The sequence below is a fragment of the Elephas maximus genome, chromosome 1, assembly GCF_024166365.1.
Source record: "Elephas maximus indicus isolate mEleMax1 chromosome 1, mEleMax1 primary haplotype, whole genome shotgun sequence".
NCBI lineage: Eukaryota > Metazoa > Chordata > Mammalia > Proboscidea > Elephantidae > Elephas > Elephas maximus.
The window spans coordinates 30,896,387-30,914,192 of NC_064819.1; the positions used below are offsets into that span (position 1 = coordinate 30,896,387).

At 55.1% G+C, this 17,806-nt stretch overlaps 1 protein-coding gene across 2 annotated transcripts; it reads right to left on the bottom strand.

The window, feature by feature from the left end:
* Positions 1-1,541: 1,541 nt before the first annotated feature.
* DVL3 (dishevelled segment polarity protein 3) lies at positions 1,542-17,693 on the bottom strand. 2 transcript variants are annotated; one of them, XM_049881468.1, is made up of 15 exons: positions 17,365-17,693; positions 11,456-11,525; positions 10,492-10,613; positions 10,262-10,371; positions 9,957-10,092; positions 9,710-9,785; positions 9,412-9,481; positions 8,673-8,812; positions 8,427-8,503; positions 8,265-8,332; positions 7,966-8,115; positions 7,211-7,342; positions 6,695-6,862; positions 3,520-3,735; positions 1,542-3,431 (listed from the first exon to the last, which is right to left on the bottom strand). In XM_049881468.1, the coding sequence occupies exons 1-15, from the start codon at positions 17,523-17,525 to the stop codon at positions 2,995-2,997; spliced, it is 2,133 nt and encodes a 710-aa protein (XP_049737425.1). In that variant the 5' UTR covers positions 17,526-17,693; the 3' UTR covers positions 1,542-2,994. The 2 variants fall into 2 exon arrangements, with proteins under 2 accessions (XP_049737425.1, XP_049737424.1); XM_049881467.1 differs by having other exon boundaries at positions 9,692-9,785; positions 17,365-17,692.
* Positions 17,694-17,806: the final 113 nt, after the last annotated feature.

Sequence of the window (17,806 nt, forward strand, 5' to 3'; positions counted from 1 at the left end):
CCTTCCCTGGGCAGGACTGCACCAGTCCTGGGAGGAAGGGCAAGAAAGAGCAAACCCGGTTGCAAATCCCACTGTCCTTAGCTTCCTCCTGCCAGAAGACAGAATGTGATAGAAGGAAGGTCTGGCCTCCTCAAACCGTGGTCCTAACCTGAAGCCATTAAGTGACTGAGTACAGGTGAACTAGTACTCGAGGCTTCACTCCTACCTCTCCAAAAGCTTTATCTTCCACACATATCCTACCCACTGCCATCGATTCCAACTGAAAGCAACTCTACAGGACAAAATAGAACTGTCCCCATAGGGTTTCTAAGGCTGTAAATCTTTACGGAAGCAGACTGCCACATCTTCCTCCGAGTGGCTAATGGGTTCAAACCACCTTTCGGTTAGCAGCCAAGTGCTTTAACCGGTGCACAACCAGGGCTCCTCACACGTATCCAAAACTTCTATCATTTTTTACTAAATAATAATAATAGTAATAGCAGTAATTATAATAGCCACCATTTATTGAGCACCTACTCTACTGTGTGCCAGGTACTGTGCCAGGCACTTTTCGTACAATATCTAATTTAAATCCTCACAACAACCCTGTGAGGTAGGTATTATTATTGTCATTTTACATACAAGGGAACTGAGGCTCAGGGAGGTTAAACAGCCCTCCTAAGATCACACAACCAAAAAGTAGTAGAGCTGGAATTCAAACCCAGAACAACCTGATTCCAAATTCCGTGGTCCAACAAACTAAATAAGTAAAGGCAGACGGGAGCGGAAGGGCCAAATTCAGGAACGATTGTTGGAATGGAATGGATATGATATGCTGACTGGTAAGACATGGGAGGAAGGAATTAAAACCCAGAAACGTTTCTAGTTTGTGAACCTGTGTAGATTGTGATGAAAGTAACCAGGATTGGAATTCAGGAGGAACACACTTGGCGGGAAAGATGACATGTTGAGTCCACATGGATATGTCTGTGGAGATGTCCATTGGGTAATAAAAATATGGACCTAAAGATGAGGGGAGAAGTTGGGGATGGGGATATATACCTGGGAATCACCAGCATATCAGTGGCAGCTGAAGACATAATGATGGATGAGGCCATTTGGGGAGTCTTATAGAAAGGAAAAAGAAGTGGACCAAAGATAGAACAGCAGGGGGCACTGACACTGAAGGCATGAGCAACAGCAGAGGAATTCTCAAGAGTTGGACAGGCAGTCAGAGAGGGCAGAGAAGTGCAGGAGACAGCCCCGCAGTGGCATCAACAGGAAGCCATGGACTGAGTTGAGAGTGAACCCAGAGCTCCCAGAGGGTGAGCAAGACTGAGTCACACTTCCAGCACAGCACTCTGCTTACCAAAGCCCCAGGAAGTATTTGCTGAGTGAATGAATGCCAAAATGCCTGGCATTTGGTTCATCCCAAAGCCTGGAACCAAGGACTTCATCTTACTCTTGATACCTCAGCCCTGAAAATATGGGTGCCTTAGTGAGCCTAGGTGAGCCAGGAGAATTTATAGCAGTCATGACTTGGTTAAAGTGAAGAATAAGGTAAAAAAAAAAAAAAAAAAAAAAACCTGGCACTCTGTCTGGAAGTCCCAGAAGTCCCCCTGCCCAACCTCAACTGGCCTGTGAGCTCCTGTGTCCTGGCTCTGGGGTGTCACCGCAAATGTGAAAACAGGGAGGGGTATGTGTGAGAATGGTCTGTGCCTCTGCTGAGCCCAGCCTGAGAACCAGCTTATGGGTTTTATCCAGGTAGGAAGATGATGAGGACAACTGTGGAAGGCTTGAGGAGTACAAGGAAGGGGAGCAGGAAGTCAGGGGACCAGCCCCACAACCTGAGAGAGGACTGGGAGAGAGGGATCCAGCCCTCTGGGCAGGGACCAGCCCTGAGGCTGAGTGAACTTGCATAGGCACATGTGTGTGTGTGTGCGTGTGCGTTGTGTGTGTGTGCGTGTGTGTGTGAGAGAGAGAGAGAACACTATCTCTGGAGAGGCAAGCATAGTCTCTCACGAGTGACTGTGTGTGAGAGGCTGGGGCCCTCCACAGGAAGCCTAATAACTCAATAGTGAAGTATAGGTGTGGGGGCTGGATATCCTTGGGGAGCCCTGAGGGGCTCTTCAAGCAGGGCTCCTGGTCTCCTCGGAGGCTGGGCCTCCCTTTGCAGGGGGCTCACAGAAAGTCAAACAGCCCGAAATTCTTGGCTGCTCCAGACCCAGGAAAAATTGGGGGAGGAAAAAGAAAGAAAAGAAATGTTTCAGGCCCAGAGGTGAGACAGGCCTGCCAGTTAGTAGGGTTAGGGGTCTGAAGGAACCAGCACGCAGGCCAGACACAGCAGGGACAGGGCGGGTGGGTGCCACGCAGGCAGCTCAGGGGCCCTCTGGGCCTCTGGTCAGGGCTGGGCATAGGCAGGGATGGCATGGATGGTTACTGGAAGTGGCTCCGGCTCCAGGGTGCAGGACTGAGGCACAGGCAATGGACAGTTAAGGCGGGCAGGCTCAGTGAATGTCCGGGGGGAGGGGAAGCGATGCTGCTGGACAAAGTCGAGGTTGCACAGTGCTGGAGGGGTTAGGTCAACAGAGGGATGACAGGGCTGAATGAATGGGGAAATGGAACTGAGGGGGACGGGAGAGGACGAGGGGCTGAGAGGCCTCCAAGGGCTGCTAGGGTTAGTTCCTAAGTGTGTATGTGTGAGGGCCAGATTAAGGGTGGCACCGGCAAGTCTGGGGGACTTGGAGACAGCAGCCCAGGGCACGAAGGATCGCGGAAATCCTGCTCAGCGGTCAGTGGGCCAAGAGCTCAAGCTGGGGCCAGAGGCAGGTTAGTGGGTACCAAGCCGATCGGTGGGTGCACCCCACCCTCAGTGCGTCCCTTGAACAGTTAGCGCGCCGTCATTTCCTTCCATTTATTTCCCTTTCAGGTACCAGACAAAGTAAAAAACGACGGACGGTGGGTGAGAGGGGCACAGGCGGCCGGGATGGGGGTGGAAGTGGAGAGGGGCCCTGCTCACATCACATCCACAAAGAACTCACTGGGGTTTCCCATGGCCATGCGGAACGACTGTCTGCTGGCGGTCAGTTCGGGGGGCACAGAGGCCAGATCGCGGCCTGTGGGGGCCCCTGGGGGCCCCATGGCCGCAGGCGGCGGGGCCATCATCAGCACTGGGGGCCCGTAGAGCGGGGGCACGCCGGGGGGCCCGTAGCTCGGGTGCGTGTGATGGCTGCGCAGGCTGCTGGCCAGCGAGTGGTGGCTGCGGTGGCTGTGTTCGCTGGCCGCTGGGCCCGAGCGCTCACTGGGCGCGCGGTCCCGGGGCCCCCGCAGGCTGCTGCGCGTCGTGTGGTCCGACTCGCTGCCGCTCCCGCCTGACTTGGAGTCTCCGGCCTTGGGGTCCTTCTCCTTCCGCCGGTCGCTACCGCTGCGGTTGGAGCCGCTGCTCCGGCTGCCTGTGGGGGACAGGCAAGGCCGCGATGGGGGGCACTTAGGACGTGTGGCCAGCCCGGGGGCCCCTCTCCACAGCTCCCTCCGACTTACCTTCACTGTGCTGACTACTGGCGCTGCCCCCACCATAGCTGTACCCCAGCTCTGGGAAGCCGGGGTGTGGGTTGTAGGGGTGCGGAGGCGGCGGGTACTGGTACGGGAAAGCCATGGGCCAAGGAGCAGCCCCAGGGTGGGGCAAAGGGGCCAGCGTGTCCTGGTCAGAGGCGCCACTGGACCCATCGTGGTCATGGAGGGACAGGTTGGCCATGTCTGTGGGGCGAGGGGAAGAATGGGTGAGCTTGGTCCATCCCATCCACCACACCCCTTAATGGGGGGGCGGGGCGGGGAGCTTTGGATTCAACAACAGCAGCGACAGCTTCTGGCCAGAATGGGAAGACAGAGCAGAGATACCATCCATCCCTCAGACCCCTCTGCCACCCCCCAAATAGTGTGAGGGAGACCGGGCAGAAACAGCCCTGGGGGAGAAACCCGCCTCAGGAAGGTCCCAAGTTACCGTTTCAGACCCTCTGCGCCAAATTCTAACACCAAAATCCCAATACCTTGGAGGCCCCCTACCAAGCTTCTCGTAGTTTCTCCTTCCTGCTCAGAGGTCTGGGAGAAGGGGTAAAATTCTGGCTATTTTCTTTCTCTTCACTGAGAGGGTAAGAGGTTGAGGGACTGTGGAAGACTGAAATACCAGAGCAAACCTGTTGCCTTCAAGTCGATTCTGACTTATAGTGACCCTGCAGGACAGAGTTGAACTGCCCCACAGGGTTTCCAAGGAGCAGCTGGTGGATTTGAACTGTGGACCTTTTGGTTAGCAGCCTGAGCTCTTAACTACTGCACCACCAGGGGTCCAAAATACAAGATAGCCACCTACAATTCATTGGGCTCAATAACCAAAAAAAACCTGTTGCCGTGAGTCAATTCCCACTTATGGTGACCCTACAGGACAGAGCAGAACTGCCCTATAAGGTTTCCAAGGCTGTAATCTTTACAAAAGTAGACTGTTATGACTAGCTCCCCACATAGCACAGCTGGTGGGATGGAACCATCAACCTCTTGGTTAGCAGCTGAGTACTTAACCACTGTGCCACCAGGGCTCCTACTGGTCCCTCCAATGCTAGAACTACCTTGAAGGGGGCACAAGGGGCCACCAGGACCTGCCTGGGACACCCCTTACACCCCATTTGTACCAGGTCCCAGAGCCCTGAGAGAACTGTAATTGACCTGCTAGATACTGACGAGCCCTTTCCTCCAAGCCCTGAGGTGAGCCAGCCCAGCCTTCCAGAGGAGAAAAGACCAGAAGGTCCTGAGGGGGCTGAGATAACCTCTGGTGTCTGCCAGCCATTGACTTATCAGGAGGCCAGCAGCTAGCTTGTGTGGAAGGGACAGAAGCACAGTCTGCCTTGGCTTATGCTCAAAGAGTCGGTGACTACTTCAGCCTTCAGGCTATTGTCCTGAGAAGAGTGACAGCCATATTCCCAACTGAAGAGACCTTCGCCAGTGAGAAGGAAAAGGCCTGTTCTGTCAGCATCCCCCTGAGCTGGGCCTCTGGTGTCCTCGGTTCATGGGTGAGAGACCCAGGAGGCCCCAGGGAAGGAGTAATGTCTCTTGAGCAAAAGCCACAGCTGCCCTGAGAAGCTATATGTGTCTCTGGAGGTTTAGGACCAAGGCTAACTTCTGCTTATGATGGTAATATCAATGGTAATAACCATATATCATGGAATCTAAGAAGACATTGACTGTTAAGATACACCCCAATTTCAGAGATACTAAAATGTGGAAAAAATGTACATCTTAGAATCAATTAAACACATAAACAATGCCCCACTTTTATAGACCACTTATTGTGGGCCAAACACAGTGCTAGGAATATTATGTTCCTAGTCTTACATCATCCTCAAAACAGCCCTGTGAGGTGAGTCCTATTATTACCTCCATCTTACAGATCACTTGCCCTTGTTCACACAGTAAGAGTGGAGTCAGACTCAGAACTGTCTTAACTCAAAAATCCTATACAACTATATCTATCACTACCTCTGGAGCCCTGATGGTGCCGTAGTTAAGGTCAGCAGTTCGAATCCACCAGCTGCTCCTTGGAAACCCTGTGGGGCAGTTCTACTCTGTGCTGTAGGGTCGTTATGAGTCGGGATCAACACAATGGCAATGGGTTTGGTTTTCTGGTTTGGATCACTACCTCCACGGGGCATGTGAGAACTGTTGAGGGCCAGGGACCCCACCCTCTTCCCAGGGAACTGTGATGGGCAGGAACAGCCACTCTAGTCCCTAGAACCTGACTGAAGCTTTTCAAGAGGTAGTCTTTGGACTCCAGTCAGAACCTCAGGGCTGAGAGAAGACTCCCTCAGAGCAGAGGTGGCTGCGGGGGGTGGGCCTCAGTTCCCAACTCTAAGCAGTGCTGTCCTGTCTTTGAGGACTTCCCTCCCCGAGGGGTGTCCACAGGCTTAGAAGGAGAAGGGAGATTCCCTGTAGACCTTTCCTGTTTAATCAACCCTCACTGCCTTTGCATTCTCTAAGGATCAAGTCCAAACTCCTTGGTTCGGCTTGCAGAGTCCTCTGCAACCTGGCCCTAACAGCTTCTCCACCTTTGTCCTGTGGCATTACCCTCCCTCAGGGATCTGAGTAGGCTGTGGACTTGGGGTCTCTGGCCAGCCCTAGGTCCTGCCCTGATGGAGCCTGCTTGGTGCTAGGAGGCTAAGTAGGGGCCAAGGGTAGGAACTCTGGCCTGGCTGAAATAATGCTGCTTTAGCACCACGCACAATGGGGCTGGGGGCAGTAGCCCAGGGTGGTGGCCAGAACAAAGGCTCTGGAGCCAGAAAGACCTGGATCTGTGGCCTAGCTCCTCTGCTCCTGTTTGTGAGACCTGGGGCAGACTATTTGATATCTACAAGTCTCAGTTTCCTCATCCAAAAACAGGGGTATTAACCCTCCTTTGGGGGGAAGAAGCTGTGATTATTGAGTAAGATGATCCTTTAGGAACAACCAGTTCGGTGTTAGGCACAGAGCAGGCACTTAGAAAACTTTACCAGCCCCAGGAGGGGGACGCAGGGCGGGTGAGGACTCTGTTTCCACTGCAGAGCTCTCAGGCCTTGAGCTGGGCCCTCGTCATGCTGCCTCTGCATGTGGGCTCCCTGGAGTCTGCCACCACGTCCCTGGGTACCCCCCTCCCAGAGGGCAGATGGGGCAAGTAGGCAGGGGAGGCACGTACTGCCACAGAGGTCGCCGAAGATGTAGTAGCACTGCTCGGAGAAGGTGATCTTGTTGACCGTGTGGCGGATGAAGCCGGCTTTCAGCAGGTTGCTGGCATACTTGCGGGCCTCCCGCCGGTCAGTGAAGCCTTCCACGTTGTGGTATAGCCAGTCCACCACATCCGAGCCTGGGAGCAAAGCTGCCACTTGAAAGGCCCACCTGACTTGGGCTCACTGGGCCTCACAGAAGCCATGACTCTGGGCAGCTTCCGGCTCAAAGGAGGAGCTCAAGGGAGTTCTTGGGCCCCCAGCCTGCCCTGCCCCATCACCCCTACCTCTGTCCTTCATCCCTCCTGGCCCACTCTCACTGTCTGCCCCATCACCCCCACCTGTGTCCTTCATCCCTCCTGGGGCCACTCTCACCGCCCTGCCCCACCACCCCCACCTCTGTCCTTCATCCCTCCCGGGGGCCACTCTCACTGCCCCACCCCATCACCCCCACCTCTGTCCTTCATCCCTCCCAGGGCCACTCTCACCGATGAACGCATTGGGGATGGTGATCTTGAGCCACATGCGGTCGCGGACCTCCAGGCCGGATTCAGGGGAGGCCATGGCTTTTACAATGGCAGCCATGTCACTGTGGATGGACAGGTGGAAGTCGTCTAGGCCTGGGGGGCGGGGGAGGCAGAAGAGTGAAGCAGAAGGGGGCTCTGGGGTGAGGCAGACAGGAGTTTGCATTCCATCTGTACCTACTAATTACCATGGGACTGGTGCTGCTGGGCAAACTACTAACTTCTTGGACCCTCAGTTTCCCTTCAGTAAAAATGGGGACTTTAGTGTCTACTTCACAGGATGTCTGAAGAGAGAATTAAATAATGTAAATGAAGGTGCTTTGCACAGCAGAGAGTGTCTGTGTTGTGATAATGAAAAAACAACCATTCACTGAATGCTGACTTGCTTTACACCACACACGGTGGTTGAGGCTTCGCTGTTATTCTCTCATTAAACCTCACAGGAGACTGGGAAAGTGCACATCACTCAGTGTGCTTTACAAGAGGCAAGTGAGGCTTCCTGGCTGCCCAACACAAGTTTAGAAGCAATCAGTGCTCAGTGGGAATTGAGGTGTTCACTGGGGGGAACTGGACACTGAGGTGTCCAGTGGGAGGTAGCTGGAATGCGCTGAGTCCCCTCCCAGGCCCCTCTGACACTCAGCAAGAGTCTCCATGTGGCCCTCATCAGCCTCTCCCCACTGGCCCTGCCCGCCAGGCCCAGGGGCAGATTGGACACTCACGTTCTGTGTCAGGGATGGAGCTGGTGATGGAGGAGCTGGTGGAGGTGATGGTGCTCAGGGAGGGGCTCATGCCGTAGGCAGGGAAGGTGCCAGTCATGGCTGCGGTGTGGGAGACCCAGGCCGCAGGGTCGATGGGCCGGATGGGTTCACCTACACAAAGGATGACGAGTTACAGGCTGCCCACGGTGGGCCCAACAGTATGGGTGTGGAGTTGAGGGTGATGAAAAAGAAAGGAGAGACAGGGCTCACGTATGCCAGGCACCAACTTTAACTCAAGGGCCAAGCCCCCATCCACTTACTCCTGGGCAGTGTGAAGCAGCCACGTGGACTGGGGTCCCAGCACTTGGCTACAGTCAGGGTGATGGGCCTGAAAGCAAGGGTGAGGGCAGGATGTGTGGAAGCCAAAGCTGACAGCCAGAAATCCCTGCTCCCTCCTCCTCCACAGCCCATCCCGTCTATACCCTGGCTTGTGCACAATCTCACGCAGCACCCGGACTGCGTCGTCGTTACTCATGTTCTCAAAGTTGATCTCGTTTACCTGGCAAAGTGGATCAGAGGAGGGTAAGCAGCTGGGTTTGAGGGGCCAGAGGAGCTGAGTTTGGTGGGTCGGGGTCTTCCCCATAGCAAGTAGGAGCCTCTGAATGAGCAGGGTCTGGCAGGTGGGGGGGCTTCCTGTCAACACCAGCACTCAGTGTGGGTCGGGGTACCTGTAACAGCATGTCTCCGGGCTCGATGCGTCCGTCAGCAGCCACGGCCCCACCCTTCATGATGGAGCCGATATAGATGCCTCCGTCACCACGCTCGTTACTTTGGCCCACAATGGAGATGCCCAAGAAGTTATACTTTTCTACAAAGAGTAACGAGACCTTGAGAGGGAAACAAGATTCCTACCCAAACTCCTACTCCCTTGTGGGAAAAGGCGCAGGAAGGGGTAAGAACTGATGTTTACTGAACCTGAATCAGGCGCTGTGTTTGGCACGCTCAAACATACTTCCATTTAACCTTTGCTGGCTGTGAGGTAGGGACTGTTAGACCCATTTTACAGAGCAGACAACTGAGGTTCAGAAAATCAAAGTGGCTTTTCTAAGCCAGCAAGTAGCAGAGCCAGAGTTAAAAGTCAGATTTAAATTCCAAAGTTAGGGCTCTTTCCACTATATCCAATTGTCTAATAAGAGAGCACCTATAACAGAAATCAGAGAACAAGGACGCAATGTCTAAAAGCTGAGAAGGGGGATGTGGTGTAACATACTTGGGAATCACTTCCTCCAGGAAGCTCTCCCTGATGCTGTTGTCTGCTTCCACAGCTCTCTGTTTATCTGCCAATTTACGTTTTTTTAAGAGTGCTTCTTGAGGGCAGGGGAGATCACTTGTGCCTCTCTGAAGCCCTTAGGTCTTCCCGGTACCTGGCACACAGCAGGTGCTCCACAGTTGTTTCAGCAGACTCACCCATGTTGAGTGTGACCGTGATGATGTTAAGCGACATGGTGGAGTCCGTGATACTGCTGAAGGACGAGGACTAGAACAGACAGAGGCCCTGAGTAGCAGGTAGGGGTCCCAGGAACTCACTGCTCCCACCTAGCTCCTCAAGGTGAGCCCTCAACACCTGCCCTCCAAGGTTCTAAACTCTGGGCCGAGGTGAGGAGACCTGGGGAAGAACAAGCCCTGGCCCTGCCTGGTCTGGGCTCATATCTGCTCCCACGTGCCCCTAGCATCCCAGGCCCCCTACCCGCTCGATCCGTGACACCTTCTGCTTCCGTCGCCGCCGCTTGTGTCTTCTCATCAGGCGTGAGGCACTGCTCTGCTCCGTGGAGCTGCTGAACCTGGAGGGCCCACAGTCGTTCCCCACCAGGGTGGCCTGGCCCTGCCCCGGGAGAGGCATGGCCGGGCCCAGGTCCCCAACACAAAGCCCACAACCCTCCTGGGGTCCCAGCATCCTTGGGGCTCCTCAGCAGGTCACCGGCCCCACAGTACCCATGAAACGAAAGCCTCACCTGCTGGTGGAGTCATCCTCGTCGGAATCAAAGAAGCTGGTGGTTTCCAACTCGCTACTCATAAGGGTGGATGAGCTGTCATATCCCCCTGGCTCCCGCCGCCGCTCCCCCTTTGAAGTTCCATTTATCCGGGTTGCTGCAGGGGTACAGGCAGCTGGGGTCACACAGTGTCCGGTACAGGAGGGAAGGGAGGAGGGGGCCCGTGGCTGCAATGGGGCTAGGCATATGCAGAGCTAGGCAGCAGGGCAAAGAAGTAGCAGCTGAGTGGAAGCTGTGGGGAAGGCTTGGGTTCGGGGAAGACGCACTGTGCTCGGGGGCGTCCCTCCGGCGTGGCCGCTCCCTCTGGGCAGACACCAAGGAGTCTGTTTCTGTGTCATTGTCCAGGTTCTCCTGGCTACCCCCACCAGCATGAGGGCTGCAAGGAAGAGAGGACTTGGTGGGGGAGGGGGCAGGCTGGGGGCTCCCTCCCCCAGCCCTGGGCTGAGTGGATGAGGCCCTCCCCCATGGGTTCTCCCCACTCTAAGGTCACACTCACTGGAAAGATGGGGGCCGGGAGTCCCCAATGCCCCCTGTGCGCTCCATGGCCGGTGGCAGCTCTGATGGGTTGTCAGCACCGAAGGGGGCTGGCTCTGGGTGTGAGCCCTCAGCGGACACCAGCTGATGGGGAGAAGGTGGGAGGACAGTGTGTTATAGGGCAAAGCCCTCAGTGGACACCAGCTGATGGGTAGGAGGGTGGACAGTGTGTTACAGGGCAGAGCCCTCAGTGGACACCGGCTGATGGGGAGAAGGAAGGTGGACAGTGTGTTACGGGGTAGAGACCTCAGTGGACACCAGCTAATGGGTAGAAGAAGGGTAGACAGTGTGTTACGGGGTAGAGACCTCAGTGGACGCCAGCTGATGGGGAGAAGGAGGGTGGACAGTGTGTGATGGCGCAGAGACCTCAGTGGACACCAGCTGATGGGGAGAAGGAGGGTGGACAGTGTGTTACGGGGCAGCACCCTCAGCAGACACCAGCTGATGGGGAGAAGGAGGGTGGACAGTATGTTACAGGGATAGTGGAGAGAAGGGACATGAGGGGGTCACGTGGGGAGGATGAAGCAGGAAGCACTGAGGGAGAAGAAACAGCTGAGATGAGGAGCAAGACCCCTGCCTGGGTTGATGGGGTGCTGGGAGAGGTGATGCGTGAGTGGGGATGGGGCAGAGAGAAAGGGTCAGTGGGCCAAGGCAGGGATCAGCGGGTGCCAGAGGGAAACTAAGGCCAGGCCTTCGCAGGGTGTTTTTGTCCCCACAGTGTTTCCGTCTCTACCTTCCCCTCCAACTGCCCCTCCCTTTTCACCAAGGCTATAGGATTGGGGGGCGGGGGGGACGGGGGCAGCTCAGTTAAGAAACTAAAGTGAGGATCTGATACTGAAGCACAAAACCACCCAGGACCCAGCTAGGATCATGTGATCCTTTCCCTCTTCCAGCCCACTGGAGGAATGAAGGCGGAGGCTCCTTACCCAGGACACCACACGGCCATTGAAGCAGGGTAGCTTGGCATTGTCATCAGAGATCTCCTCCTTCACCACTCTACAGGGACATGGGGGCGGGGGGGCGTCAGAGTGAGCTTTCTGGGTTGGAAATGGAAGTGTCCTCACAATCCCAATTCTCAGGGCTTCCCGCACTCCAAACTGGGGATCAAACCACCAGCACAAGCCTATTGAAATGGGAGCAGGGGTGGGGGTGACCCCAGAACAGCTCTTTGGCATCACTGAAGAGATCCCAACCCTGCCTGGGCCAGCTGCCTTCCTGGGGCTTCCTCTCAGACATTGGGTGACTGCAAATTACCCCTGATAAATCACTGTCCCTCGTAAGCACACCCACTTCTAGGATCTTGGGAGGGCTTTACCCCTCCCCAACATGTCTCTCCTGGACTCTTTTCCTCTGACCCCAAAATGGGAAAAGCCCACAGTCCTTCCCTCTCAGTTAGGCAGGAATCCTGACATTCTTCTGAAAGGTGTGGAAGAGGGATTCACTGAATCAGGGAAGGCAAGGGGAGCGGGCATTTACTGAGCATCTTCCACACGCCATGATGACAGTGAAAGGTAACAACTGCTCTCATTTATCGAGCACGTATTATGGGCCAAGTACTATGCCACCCATCTTACTTGTATTATTTAATATTCACAGCAATGCTATAAGGGAGGCACAGCTGGGGAAACCAAGGCTTCGGAGGTTAAGTAATTCGCTTAAAGTCACACCACTAGTAAGTGAAGAGAGGAATTTGAGTCCTGGTCAGCCTGATTCCAAAGGCTGTATTCTCAACTATTATACTATCTTATCTCCCTAGAGTTATAACATATTATAATCTTCACATCGGCCTCATAAGGTAGAAAATATGATTCTCATTTTACGAATAAGGAAACGAATATTTAGAAACTCATCTAAGGTCAGGGAACTAGATGGCAGAGCTGGAATGCCACCCCTGGCTTATCTGACCCCAGACCACCCTCTTTCTGCTGTATTCCATGTTCTTTCCTGTGAGGTGACAGAGGTCACGTGCTCTGCGTGGAGCATGGGGGTGTGGGGAGACTCATGTGGGGCATCAGGAGTGGGATGCAGTCACAGTGAGGCAAGAAGTCAGACAGAGACTATGGTTTGGGGCCAGAGGAGGGAGTGGAAAAGTTGGAGGACCCCCAGACTGTGTCAAATACCCCAGGAGTACAGAGCTAGTGAGACATGATCAATGGCAAGGGGTGACACATGCCTGGGGTTCTGAGCAGACAGCAGATGGCAAAGAAGGAGGCTGGGAAGCCCGGTCCTCCTTCGTTCTTGGAGCAGCTTCCACCCAGAGCTGGGAACGCATGCTTGGCTCTCTGTGATCCCCACATTCTTGGACTTGCAGCCAAGTTCGCTGACCAAGTCTGCCCTCCTCCCTCCCACCCAGCTCTGTCTCTCCACCATTTCCAACCTCACGGCGACCCCAAGAAAGCGACCAAATCCTCCTCCTACTCAGGCCACCTCAGCAGAAAGTCTGAAGGCAGAAGAGGTTGGGTGAAGAGACAGCGGCAGCTCAGGCGCAGCAGCCAGTCTGGCCACAGGGTACCCCAAGCTTGCCGGCTGTCCATGGGAACCTGGGCTCAACAACAAAAAAAGGGATGTATGGCCACGTGACAGGGACTCTGTGACCTGCTTTGGAAAGGGTCTCCTTGAGGTGGGCAATTGCTACTGAGTCCACAACACCCCTTGCCCCAGCCAGCCCCACCATACAACACCATGTTACAGATGTTTCCTCTCTTTCTGGGGGTCATCCACAGGTTGCCACGATTCTGCTGACTCACAGCGATCAGCTGGCAGCCTTGGGGGACCTCAAACAGGCCTCCTTCTCCCATGGGGAGCGCTGAATGGCTCAGGGTTCCATAGCACTCACACACATACGCGTGCACACGCACACACATCCCACACACACACCAAATGGAATCGGTCAAATCTGAGTTCAAATTCCAATACTGCCACTTATTAGCCCTTTCATCTTAGAGAAGTTACTTAACTTTCCCAGGCCTTTGTCTCCTCCTGGTGAATGGGATTTGCTTATGCCTGGCACAGGCCTGGCATACAATAAAAACTAGTTATTGACGTTCTTATTTTTTTGCGGGGTCCGTGTTCTCTTTCTAACTAGATGCGAACTTCTAAGGGCAGGGACCAAACAGACCTTCTGCTCGTCATTCATTCATTCAGTCGGACAAGAAACCTTCGCTGGGAGCCTAGCTGGTTTTAGGACCCCTGCTTGCCCACTGTATGGATCCCAAGAAGCATCAGACCTGGAGCCTGCCTTTTCCCCGTGAGGCTGCGAACCAGTGGGTCATTCATGAAAGTATATTTCAAGTGGGAAGCAGGAAAAGCTGTAAGAGCAGCAGATTCATTCACCGGACAGACATCTGCTGAGTGGTATTTAGGTGCCAGGTGTTGACAAAGAGCTGGGTAGGAGTATAAGGATAAAACCAAAGCCAAAACCATTGCTTTTGGGTCAATTCCGACTCATAGCAACACTGTAGGAAAGAGTAGAACTACCCCATAGGGTTTCCAAGGCTGTAAATCTTTACAGAATTAGACTGCCATATCTTTCTCCTGTGGAGTAGCTGGTGGGTTCAAACCACTGACATTTCAGTTTGCAGCTGACCACTTAACTACTGCACCACCAGGATTCCTTGGTGTAAGGGTAGATAGAATAAAGTGTCATGACGGTTCTCACGGAAAAGTTCAACCCAGAGGCCAGGAGAATTTGGACCTGGAGGAGATGAAGAAGAATGGGCCAGAGGCAGGACAGTGTCTGACATGGAGGAGGGAGCAACACAGCTAGTTACCAACTTCTCATGTTGCCTCCTCCTGTAGCTGAGGGCCAGACTCACAGTAGGGACCTGTCCTTCCATCTGCTATCTCCTCAGTGCTGAAAAAAGGGTTTATCTTCCCTCCATTTTCCAAAGAAGTTAAGAAGGCTGGGCCTACCTGAGCTTGACAAACACTTCTGGAGATCAGATAGGAGTTGAGGAGTCCTCAGGCCTCCCAGAACACTCTCAGAGGGTGAACCTTGCTGACCCATGGAGAGACTGGAGAGAGCAGCCCTCCCCTGCTGACTCACTTTCCCATTGGTCATCAGAGGTCAGGGGTCGCTGAACTCAGCCTCACCCTCCTCTCAGGAAGCTCAGGGAAGTGCCACCCCTACCTCTTCTACAGTTTGCCAGGCCTTAACATCTCCCTTGGAGAGAAAGCGTCTATAAAATGCGGGTAGTAGTAACACCTACGTGGAAGAAGTACAACCAGAATGCTCCTTAGAAGCAAGTATGGTAAGGATACGTCTCACATACTTTGGGCATGTTATCAGGAGGGGTCAGTCCCTGGAGGAAGACATCATGCTTGGTAAAGTAGAGGGTCAGTGAAAAAGAGGAAGACCCTCAACGAGATGGATCAACACAGTGGCTGCAACAATGGGTTCAAGCATAGCAATGACTGTGAGGATGGCGCGGGACCAGGCACTGTTTCGCTCTGCTGTGCATAGGGGTTGCTATGAGTCGGAACCGACTTGACAGCACCTAACAACAACAATAATACCTACAGTTGTGCAGTTAAGGCTACAGACTTTGGAGCCAGATCCCTAACATCAAATCAAGCTCTGCTGCCATGTACTAGCGGTGTGACCCTGGACAAGTTAATCTTTCTGTGCCCTAGTTTCCTTGTCTGTAAAGTGGGATCTCAGTGAAGGTTCAAAAAGCATTGACATCAGTGTCTGGCACGCTGGAGTCCTCTGTGACAAGTGAGCGCTACCATGCCTTCTGCTCACTTAGCCTCCTGGGGAGGAGCGGGGTAAGAGCGAAATCAGTCTCCTCCGCTTCCTTTGTAGCATTGTTCTCAGCTCTGCTAAAGTGACCTATTCTGATATCTTGAAAAGAGTGGTGTCAGTACCACTAATGTAAGCAAGATGGCTTTAAATGGTACCTGAATGAATGTTGCTTAGTTTAATAGTTACATGTATTTATTTGAACATATTTTAGAAAAAAATAAATAGAAAGTCAGACCCATGATTTCATATTACTGGTTAGGTCAAGCTAAGAAAAAAAGCAGCTGACTGACAGTGGAGTTAAAGGAAAACATTCAGTAAACAGTAAATATAGGGTCGCTATGAGTCGGAATTGACTTGACAGCAACAGGTTTTGGTTAAGTGGATGTAATGAGGATCCTTCTATGACTGCAGTTAGGCCCGGCCAGGAGGCAGCCCAGAGAGGTCTAGGCTTAGGAGATGGGGCTAGGCCGAGTGGGCCCAGGGGTGAGTGCGGGGTGGGAACACAAGTCTATCCTAGCCCCTCAGTGCACCTGGCCCCAGGGTGGCCCCAGCCCACTGGACTGTAACTGTTTTTCCACATCTTATATTCCCAGGAAGTATCTTGGTGTTCTCTGACCCTATTCTTCTCCAACTAGGTCAGGCCGCCCGCCCCCTTGCCCCTGCCCCTTCCAGATCGATCCCTGTTCAGAATCTTCCAATCAGAGGTGTCTGTCTCTGGGCTGAAACCAGATAATCATCATGGCACCAGGAGTACCCTGCCCCAGGGTAGGAGCAAAGACAACAGACAACAGGATAGTTGGACTCCACAAAGCACTTCCCACTGTACCAAGCACTCTCTCTCTCTCTCACACACACACACAGGATTATACATATGATCACAAAATCTCACATACATGATCACACACACACATCTCACAGGCTCCTCAAACCCAGAGTCCCAGGGTGGAAAGCGACAGCCAAGCATGCCAAGGAGAAGACAGAAGGTGCTTGCTTCTTGACCCAGGAGGGCCAGGGTCCTGGGAGAGCGGCCAGACTGATGGACACATGGGAGAAGACTGTCTCTCCTCACTCTGCCCCAAAGGGCAGTGCAGGCCCCAGGCAGAGGCTGGAGAGATGGCTGCAGGCCTCAAGGACCCTGTGAGGCCTCCCCAGGGGCCTCTAGGCCAGCACCCAGCTCCTGGATGCAGGCTGGTGTGGGGGCCTTCCCCTCCTCCAGTCCCCCGGGAATTGGGAGTTGGGGGGGGCTGGGGGGGCGGTGAGGAGATGGGCTAGGCTCCCCTTCCCAGGCCAGCTGCTACAGAACCTTCCGGCTCCAACATTCCATCCCTTCTTAAAGGGGAAGTGGCAGCTTCCAAACTCTGCCTGTCCACAGCCTTGCAGCTGGGTGGAGGGGAAGACCCCGCCAGCGAGGGGAAAATGGAGAACACCAAGAGGCTCTTCCTGGCTCTCAGGCTCTGAGGCCCTTTCCAAGGCCTCCCCCTTGGCCACCACCTGGAGGAAAAGGCCTCAATACTGAGGGGAGCAAGCACCTGGGATATTTTGGACTCCTCCTCAGGGGCCAGGCGTTCGCCTCGCTCCCTTGACAACATCCTAGACACACCACAAGGGAGGGGGCGACAGCTAAACAAACACAAGGTCTGCAGGGCCCCAGCACCCGGCCACCTCCCTCCCCCCAGTCCGCAGTCCCCCCGGCGTAGCCCCGAGATGCGGGGTGCTCCAAATATGGCCCTGAGTCGTGCAGCTGAAAAGATGGAGAAGCGCTAGGCTGGGTGCCAGACACCCCAAGTCTGCGCTGAAGAGGTGGCTCCCCTGGCGGGGGAGGGCCGGACCTGGGGGGAGGGGTTGTGTGTCGTCTACGTGGGCCATCGAGTTGGTGAGGGGCTGGCGGGCCAGGAGCCGAATGCTTTTGGGGAGTTGGACGTTCCCCTAAGCTGGGTGCCCCAAGGGGCCAAGGTCCCCCACCAGAGGCGAGCGGGCGGTCCCTCGCGGGGCTGGAACCCCAGCTCCCCCAGACAGCCGGGGGGGCTCGAGCGGGCCGGGTGGCCCCCAAAGCAGGCGGCGGGGTCCGCGGTGCGGGCGGGGGCCCCTCACCCGAAATCGTCGTCCATCGACTTGAAGAAGAACTTGTAGCTGGGTCGCTGCAGCACGCCCTTGAAGTCGGCCAGGGTGACGCGCTCGGCGGGCAGCGGCAGCTTCACCAGGTACGGCGTCTCCTGCCCATCCAGGTGGTAGATGATCTTGGTCTCGCCCATGGCTCCGGCCTCCCGGGCGCCGGGCCGGGCCTCGGGGCAGTCGGCGCGGCTCAGCCCAGCTCCTTGTTCTGCGGCCTCCCCCGGGTCCCAGCGCCGCCCGCCAAGCTTCCGCTCCGCGCTCCGGCCCGCCTGGCGGCGCGACTCTTCCGGTGCCGCGGCCTCGGGTCGGGCCGCGCCCCGCCCCGCGGGCCGCCGAGCGCTGGATGCGCGCAAAGCCGGGCCCTGGCGCGCACGGCTCCGGCCCCCGCTCGGCGGGGAGCAGGCGCGGTGCCTGGGGCCCA